This window comes from Monopterus albus, unplaced genomic scaffold (genome assembly GCF_001952655.1).
Source record: "Monopterus albus unplaced genomic scaffold, M_albus_1.0 scaffold7.1, whole genome shotgun sequence".
Lineage (NCBI taxonomy): Eukaryota > Metazoa > Chordata > Actinopteri > Synbranchiformes > Synbranchidae > Monopterus > Monopterus albus.
The window spans coordinates 120082-129626 of NW_018127887.1; the positions used below are offsets into that span (position 1 = coordinate 120082).

At 39.0% G+C, this 9545-nt stretch overlaps 1 protein-coding gene across 2 annotated transcripts; it reads left to right on the forward strand.

Moving 5' to 3' along the window:
• The first annotated feature begins 993 nt into the window (after positions 1-993).
• On the forward strand, positions 994-7986 carry pnpla2 (patatin-like phospholipase domain containing 2). Of its 2 annotated transcripts, none has more exons than XM_020585497.1 (10): positions 994-1059; positions 1464-1683; positions 2416-2648; positions 3325-3390; positions 4229-4438; positions 4551-4611; positions 5452-5661; positions 5867-5999; positions 6172-6294; positions 6990-7986. In XM_020585497.1, the coding sequence occupies exons 2-10, from the start codon at positions 1497-1499 to the stop codon at positions 7306-7308; spliced, it is 1542 nt and encodes a 513-aa protein (XP_020441153.1). In that variant the 5' UTR covers positions 994-1059; positions 1464-1496; the 3' UTR covers positions 7309-7986. The 2 variants fall into 2 exon arrangements, with proteins under 2 accessions (XP_020441153.1, XP_020441146.1); XM_020585490.1 differs by lacking the exon at positions 994-1059 and adding an exon at positions 1079-1217.
• Positions 7987-9545: the final 1559 nt, after the last annotated feature.

Consider the following 9545-nt stretch of genomic DNA (forward strand, 5'->3'; position numbering starts at 1 on the left):
TGATTTGTGATTTCATTACAATTTCTTGTGAAATCCTACTATCGTTTGCAAACAAGAGAACACAATCCAGATTTGTCCATCCTTATCACAGAGTGTCTTTTCTTGCTGAACAATACCATACCAACTTTATTTATAAAGCACTGAAACAACCGAGACGGACCAAAGTGCTGTACAGTGTGATTAACAATATACATTAAAAATAAACACAATTTACAAGGACAGATAAAATCAACACCAATGTCAGACATCAGTCAATACGGATAAAATAAACACAAAAATAAGATATCAATCAATACAAATAAGATCACACCAATAAATAGTATCAAAACACCAACCAGAATAAATGAGTTTTCAAAAGGGACTTAAAAACCGGCAAAGAAGAGGCTTGTCTAATGGGCAGTGGTAAATCATTCCATAATTTGGGAGCAGCAGCCGCAAAGGCACGATCGCCTCTAAGCTTGCACTTTGTTCTGGGCACACGCAAAAGAAACTGAAAGGTAGATCTCAGGGAATGTGTAGTTGTATGCCAGTGAAGCAAGCCAGATAAATAGGGAGGTGCGAGGCCACGGAGGGATTTAAAAGCAAGTACTAAAATGTAAAACAATGTTTTATCAAATGCAAGATGTTTAGTTCCTGTATTGGAAAAACATTGAAAGTGTTCACAAATAAACATGAGCAGATAACTATTTGTGCACACGATCGCAGACTTGCTTTAATTAATCTGTGAACAGTAGGTTAACAGGGCCTATAGCCTACTTCATGGGAAATCAATACACATACTTCCTAATGATAACACCTATCACGAAAGAAAGTCCAAATAGGCCTATACCTATAGCTTCGTTTAGTTTCTTACGACATGGACAGATTGGTCCTGACAAAAATGTGGCCATAAACAGACACATAAATTTAGACCAGACAAAATAAAACTTGCACCTCTGCCTGGGAAAAAAACATTTGACAGCTGTCAGAGCAACGAGAGTGCGCAGCCACTGACTTCATGGGTGTTTCTGCGCTACGGATTGTGATTGGTCCGTTGATCAACAACTTCAATTGTGATTGGTCAGTTTCCTTAGCGGTGTCGATTGTGATGTTTATAATGCGCCCTCCTACCAATACATAAGTAAAGCTATGTGAACCAGCGAGACTTGACGCGTAGCTATTTAAATAGCGTAGGGCTGTTTTAATTACAACATTCAGCAACAAGGATAAGCTTAAGCGTAAGGGATTTTCATGTTTTTAAATAATGTCAACTTAGCGACGTTACCAGCAACGAAAAAGTGACTTCTGACGTTAGCCAAAAAGCTAAAAAACAATTAGCAGAGAAAGTATGCTATGCTAAAAACAGCATACAAAGAGGCGTTGTTAACAAAATATGAAGAGTGCTCAGCTTTTAGAGTATTGGCTTTTTTGAATCCTTTCAGTCCCTGAGTGAACTTTGTCAAATCATTTGTAAACTACCTTAGCCCCACTTGTTACTGTTTGGGACGGTCACCGGGATGTTTCCGCTAGACTCGCCATGGAACATCTCTTTTGCCGGTTGTGGCTTCCTCGGTATCTACCATGTCGGTGTGGCCAGCTGTCTGCACGAGCACGCTCCTTTTCTGGTGCAAAACGCCAGGCACATATATGGAGCATCAGCTGGAGCTCTCACCGCCACTTCTTTGGTCACGGGAGTTTGTCTTGGTAGGTATGTTTTGTTATTTTAAGCGTTTCCAGGAAGTGAAAAAGATGGCAAGTGGCCGCCGAACAAAAGACTACCAGGGTTGTTAAACTCAAGAATTAAGTTTTTGCTCGTGCTGTAGACTGTTCGAAAGCATGAACGGATCATGAGACAATGGACCCATGGGAAGACACAGGTAAAAGCCCCCACCCGCCCACCCTCCTACAATGGAGCAAGAGCCGTGGCCCAATGTGACTGTAAACAACACAGCAGTGGTATTTTTTTCTCTATTATGTATATCTTCTGGGGGTGGGGTGGGGGGTGCATTTTGTGTGTCTTTGTAATTTTGTGCTTGTTTGCAGTTGTTTTGAGCCATTGTCATTTTGCATTTCTTTTCAGAAACAAGTTCAGATGTAGTTTTTTGAAAACATCTCGGTTGAATTACCAGTGGTGGGAGAAGTGATCGGAATACACTGTAAACATACTTGGAAATAAAAATATTAGCACTGCATAAATGTTACCAGCAAAGTTTACTTATTATACTTAAAACTTTTGAACAGATTGTATAATGGATTCATCCTACAGTTGCACGGAGAACTTTATTCATCTCAAAAAGCTCTTTTGAGATGTTCTCTCTCATCTTTTTCTAAGCATTTACTGTAAAAATTAGTTACTTTCCACCCTGGTCATTGCCCCTTTTTCATATGATAATGAGTTCTCTACAGTTCCTATAACGTCTATTAATGTTTTCACAGGAGATACTGGTGCAGGTATCATTGAGGTTGCTAAAGAGGCAAGAAAGAGATTCCTTGGACCCATGCACCCTTCATTTAACCTGGTGAAAATTATGCGCCTCCTGCTGCAGCGCACTCTGCCGGATGATTGCCATGAGCGGGCCAGCGGGCGGTTAGGAATCTCTCTCACCCGAGTGACAGATGGAGAAAATGTCCTGGTGTCTCACTTCAACAACAAGGAAGAGCTGATACAGGTGTGCATTGTGTGGCATATTTTTCACAATACTTTGCAAAATAATTGATATTAATTAAATTGGATATCAGAGCGCACTATTCAGTACTGACAATGTGACAGTATTTTGGGGAAGCCCATATGTGCTTTCAGATTCCACTTGCATACAAGACCATTTTGAGAATGGAGCATTAGTAATATGGATATGATTGATCATTTTATAGTTGAACTTGTTAATAAATAGTGAAGTCCTTTATCATGGGGCAAAAAAAGATGCACAATCTCTGGTTTCAGCTTCTCAAGTGCTACTGAAAATCTTGAGATTCTGGACTGTTGTTCAGACAAATGAAGACATCATGTTAGGATCTGGAACATTACAACATTTTTTTTCACAATTTTCAGATATTTTATGAATTAGTAAATCCAAAAACTAATTTGCAGATTAACTGGTGTTAGAGCCCTGATGATAACCAGTGAGTTGACTCAGCTACAACAGTGTAATAAGAAAATGTAACTCGAACTGTAATGCTTCCTTTAAGAATGGATAATGATGACTTCCACTGTAAGTCCAGTAGAATAACACTATTTCAACAAATTGTACTATTCTTGTATGTTATTTAGTTTAGTTTTCCTTCTGCATTTAATGTCACATCAAAAAATGTATCCAAAAACTATGTTTCTTCTCTTTTTTTAAATAGGCATGTGTCTGTAGTGCTTTCATCCCAGTTTATTGTGGCCTTATTCCCCCTACACTGCAAGGAGTGGTGAGTACTGCGGATTCACTACTGTTCAGCATGTACATTTCCTTCCACTGCCATTATCCTATTTTGGAGGTAATGCATATTAATTACCTTGATGTATGGATTTTGGCTGTTGAAGCGATGTAATGATCACTGTACCTCACTGCTTTGCTTGAACCATGTGCTCTGTTTCCTCTCATTGTGTTTTGCTGGTGTTTTTTGGCACTTCCATCTGTAACTGCCCCTATCTGAGCCCTCCCTTCCTCAAGAATGTGTTTGTTCTGAATGGCACATGTATGTGGAAACAGTGATTATAAAACTCCTCTGGAGTGAGTGTTTATGAGAGGTCTCACTAAAGAGGAAAGCAGAATTTGTATTATTCAGCTGGACATGTTTCTAGCACAAAGGTTTTGTGGGAAATATTATTGAGAAATACCAGCGTTCCCATCCTCCCTCTGTGGCCTTTGTGATGAGTTTTAAGAGTCTACACACGCTTGTGTGTATGTAGGGCATATGACCAAACGCTGAGAGTGGCAGAGCCATGCTGGACCATGCTGGCCCAGACTTTAAGGTTGTCCTGTTCTCTCCTTCCCCCAGTGGCTCAGATTCAAGAAATTGATGTCACTCTAATCTTATCCGTTGACACATATTGGGTTTAAAAGTTCACCAGCTTTAATAAAAACAATCAATAAATACACAGGATATGATGTCACTATTGTCATATCCTTTGTAACAGTTGCTCTGTGGCCAAATGTGACATTTGACATCAAAATGATTCATAGTAAAGCACTGTGTAGACTTTGCACAATTATTGATCAGTTTCTGTTCATTCAGATGCAAATTTTTGTCTTGTATCATTCAGCGATATGTCGATGGAGGAATCTCGGATAACCTGCCTCAGTATGAGCTGAAAAACACCATCACTGTGTCCCCATTCTGTGGAGAGAGTGACATCTGCCCCCGAGACACTTCAACCAACCTACATGAGCTGCGATTCACTAACACAAGCATTCAGTTCACACTCACCAACCTCTACAGAGTCTCCAGAGCTCTTTTCCCTCCAGACCCAATGGTAGGTCACTTTCTGAGCCATACGCACACACATCTACAGACACATTGATTGGCTCAGTTGAATTCGGTGTGTTGCTTTGACTGATGAATGTATGTGTTTGTTTTGAGTGTAGATTTTGAAGGCCATGTGTAAACAGGGATATAAAGATGCTCTGCACTTTTTAAAGAGGAATGGTAAGTGTACATGCCATGTTCACTACTGGTTTAATATCTATGTAATTTTTGAGTGCACTATATAGTGGATACATCTACACACAGCCTTCAGACACCACTACAAAGTGGTGAACACTGTACTGTAGTGCACTATACAGGGTACATCCCATGTCTCTTATAAGCACTGTTGTTTCTCCTCACTCAAGGCCCTTTCCCATAGTTAGCAGGAAATTTTTTTTTTGTGTCATGCTTTGTAATTACAGTCCCCAGGAACATTAGTTCCACACTGCTAAATTGCAAGGCTCCTTTCTCAGTAATTGTTTGATTTAATTTTGACACCTACATACATAACATAAAATGATTTTGCTGTCAGCTGCAAGTACTAACAGGCCTAACTGATCTCATATCTACTGGCCAGAAAATATTAATATGTACAGTGTGTACACTGATATGCTATCTCTGACGACGTCACCAAATCAATAGCTTGCTTTGGCTTGTGATTAAACATGTGTCATTCCCTTTGGTTACTAATTTGTTTATTTATTTATTGGCAATAAACTGTACAGCATGAAAACTGATATGCACAGCCTTTTTGTTTTGATTTTTTTACCCCTTGGATACCAACGTATTTTCTTTCAGTAAGTGAAGTGTGTACAAGGGGGTTAAATGCTTTATAAACAAGAAAATGACCACTATATATGTCATTCACCATCTACTAATTTGTAAGCATATTTTCAACATGATAAAACAACATTAATGTATGTTAATTCCTATAAACTAGTTGAATATTTGAAATTAAGAAATTGCCTCACCATTGATAACAGATTTAATAAGTGCTTTCGTATTTGATTTTCTTTACAGGATTGCTTAATTTCAACGGCCCTCTCAGAGACAGACCCCTACTAGTTAATGGAGAAGAAAATGAGGATTGTAATGATGACGAGGAGAAGAACAATAACCATGATAAAAAGGAGGAAAAGCCACATTTAGAAGAAAGAGCAGAGATGGTTCACACCAGTTCCTCAGCAGAGGACCATATCATCATACAACTTCCACTCCCCCTGCACAGAGGTAGCATAACATTATACAACTTGTGTGAGGAAGAAATAGATGCTGGCCTTGTGTGTAGCCTATGTATCCTAACATGTGTATGTATACACAGTGTTTGTGTGTTTTAAGCGAATCCATGATTGAGAATTGCTGTATTGGAAAAGAGGAAAAAGGATTTCTGTGCACAGTTATGGTAACTGCTGTGATCCTCTTTGCATCGCTGCAGCTCTCATTGAGGCCTGCGTGGAGAGGAGGAGCCTGATGCGGTCGCTAAGCAACCTGCTTCCTGTCAGGATGGCCTCAGCCATGATGGTCCCCTACACTCTCCCTCTGGAGTCTGCTGTATCCTTGATTGTCAGGTGCTGTGGAACTCAACTACAGCTGGTCCTGTTCCTTCCTTATTTGACATGCCCCCAAAATAGTTATTAATGGAACTGATAATCTTCTAGCCATTTTTGTATTGACCATAAAGACATATACTGGTGTAGCACTCTGTGCCTCTTGACTAACAGCTGCATATCCCATGTGTAGACTGCTGGAGTGGCTACCAGATGTGCAGGAAGATGTGGGATGGATTCAAGAGCAGTTATTAAAAGTCCTGCAGCGTGTTTGTCGTCAGACCTCTAGAAGCATTTTCCGACAAGTATCTGCCAGGTAGGTGACACTCTGTTCCCCATTTATGCTATGTATTTAGAAAGACTATAGCTAGCCTTGACTTTTTAAGGCCATCATGCCAGAATACTTTAAATGTCCAGTTTATGCTCTCTATAATAGAATCTTCATGATATCCACAGAATTTCCAGTGGGTTAAACCTGCAGTAACTTTTTTGGCTACCTGGGGGCAGCAGAAACAAGCTGTGAACACAGCATTTGCATATAATTTTGTACATCTAGAGGTCAACCTTAGTTTTGCTTGTGTTTTCAGCAACATGTCAACAACCATAGTTAACATTGAGGTCAACAAATATCTGTGTAGACCTTCCTGTCACCACAGATTCAGACTGAATATTATAGAAAATACTAATAAAAATAATCAAATATTGGAGGAAATAAGGACAGTATATTGTCTTAAATGTTAGACATATCTAAATTAAATTACAAATTCAGATGAATGCCTGAAGTGTGTGCAGTAACTTGTACAATGAAGGAAAGAATTAAATTAAAATAATTTTTAGACCAAAACCATTGTCAAGATATTTACATATAAGTAAGAGTGCTTCTCTACAGTACAGACATGACAGAGGCTGTTTAAATTGTTATTCTAAATGATCTATTACAGCTGCTTTAATAACCGTAAGTGAACCAGTTGCAGCTGGTTCCTCATTCACACCTCTTAACCTTTGCTCTAGGTTTTTCTGTCAGCTGGAGCTACACCACTCCCAGTCCCTCCCATCCAGGTTCAGCTCCACCAGCCTGTTTCCCACTTGGGCGAATGGGAGCAGTTCTGCAGTCCAGGATGTGATCAAGCGTCTCGACCAGTATAAGAGACAGCTGTTGTCTGGAGTTCTGTGTGTCAACATGAACCTGCAAGGCTCCTTCAAAACTGGACTGATGTCACCAAGTCAGAGCTCTTCATCCATCATGTCCACAGAGGGCCTCACAATGCGCATAGATTGTCTTAATCGTCCACCTGCTGCCGACTCTGGAGACACCATGGGCGGCTCCTAGAAGCTTTTGAAGGGTGTTTGTGCTGCAGGTGCTGCTGCAGCTCTGAATTTCAGACATAACTTATTCTACATCAGGAACATTTTAATATCTGTTTACACCCTGACATTTGGATATTATAAGCTACCAAGAAGGTATATGTAATCTAAAGATCTATTTTGTATAGCAGATGGAAATGGTAGTAATTTACCATGTTACCATTAGTACATGTTCATTTTTCACTAATGAATGACAATGAATTAAATCTTTAGCTATAATATAATCAAGCAGGCAGACATAGTATGACTGTCTACAGAAAAGCATTTAAACATACATGAACAAACTTGAATTATATGATGCTTCAGAGAAAAATGTGCACTTGAAGTAGACGTGAAAATAGGAAGTGTTTATGCTTTTAGTGGAAACCACTAAATAAGCAGTGTTCTGCTGCATCACCTGATGGAACTTTGTTACAGGTAGTTACTCCACTTATTTGATCAATTGTCATTGCAATATTGTCAAAAAAATTTATTTATCTAAAAATACAAAACGAAAAATACAAAATGTTTCTAATATTTTGATGAACTTGCATGAAAGTTAGTTAGAAAATCTTTTAGGTTTAATAATGTCTTTAAAATCATTTGAACAATAATTGGGGTGTTGCCTTACAATTTTTTTTTTTTTACTGCATGTACAATAAATCAGAGATGTGATTTTTTTTTTTTTTTTTTTTGATTAATCAATGAATATTTTTATTCTGAATTGCACTTTCCCATTTTATGTCACTGTATGACAACAAATGATGCTCTTAAGTAATAACCTACATATTTAAGTACTTGTCTTGTACTGTGTGCTACAAGAAATTCTGTGTAATTAAGCCCCAACTTGTGCTTAACCTGCAATGAAACCACTGGCAAGTAAATGTAACATATTTCAGGGAATAATATTTATGTGATCATTAAATAAAATGCTATTGTTTAAGATAAACTGCAGTTCATGAGTGTTTGCCATTTAGCTCAACAACATTGGTCTTCACACTATACAGAAAAGCTGTGACATAGAGTGAAAAGTGCACACAGAACAGAGCAATGCATATACAGAGGTCACCAGCAGTGGCTGTGAACTGAAGACATCTTAGCAAAATGAGAAATATTCACAATTCATTCCTGACTTATGAGTGTAAAGCACAAAGCTGATGAAATAATGTAGCTCTTTATGTAAGATACAGTTTACCGGTAAACAAACTGTGGGATTTGACAAGTTTCTTATTTTCTTTGTTTTTTTACTTTAAAAGTACAATATGAAATTTTGGAAAGATGTTTGTTTATTCATCTCTTTAAGCAATGAATCTCATATATGGTAGGTATTTAGGTAAAAATGGAGCAAGAATGAGAAAAGCGGAGTAATAGAGCATAAACTGAAAGAGCAAAAAGAAGAACTGGACTGAGTTGTGCAGTGAAGCCACTGGCCAGTAAACTGTCAAGCAACTTCTCGACCTCGACCCCCCCCACCCCCAGGCCAGTTTATTAGCTGTGAGACTCCCACCTTTGTGTGCACTGTTAGACAAAAAAACACTGCACAGCCTGTGTCAGCTTTATGTTTTACCCGGGCACTGTGTGGAAACAAATTAAAAGTTAAGTTAATTAACTACTTGAGTAAGTAGAGCAGGCAGGATGGAGCCAAATCAATTAGGTATTGGCAGGAGAGATGGAGCTGGGGGGTACTAGAGGAGGGCCTCTACCAGTCAGAGCCAAAACACACAGATACACAAAAACCCGTAATGTGCTCATACACAGAACACATGGATTCAATTCAGTTGTATTTGTATAGCGCCAAATCACACCTACAGTCATCTCAGGACACTTTACACAGTAAGGTACAAGACCTTACTGTTATTATTTCTATTATTAAAGAGAAAACCCAACAACCCCCCCCCCGAGCAGCACTCAGCGACAGTGGGGAGGAAAAACTCCCTTTAACAGAAGAAACCGTGAACAGTCATTCAGCGCACTGAGACTTCTCCACACTTGGCTGAGGTGCACAATGGGCCAAGACAGGCTTCACCATCTTGCTGTCTTATCAATTGAGCAAGAAGAACTTTGTAAACTGAGTAAGAGTCAAGTTATTGACAGGTTTGCCAAAATGAAGAATAGGCGCTACACTTTATTGCACAAAAAGGGAACCAACTGAACTGCTTTGATTTGGTGGACAAGACGCTTTTAAGCTTGGGGAAATACTTTGCTTTACTTTGTGTATAGGAT

Excerpts from the sequence above, each read along its gene's own strand:
- pnpla2 (XM_020585497.1), top strand. The coding sequence starts at position 1,497 with ATGTTTCCGCTAGACTCGCCATGGAACATCTCTTTTGCCGGTTGTGGC. Across the intron at positions 4,439-4,550 it reads TTTTCCCTCCAGACCCAATG|ATTTTGAAGGCCATGTGTAA; the intron begins GTAGGTCACTTT and ends TTTTGAGTGTAG. Across the intron at positions 6,000-6,171 it reads GCTGTATCCTTGATTGTCAG|ACTGCTGGAGTGGCTACCAG; the intron begins GTGCTGTGGAAC and ends TCCCATGTGTAG.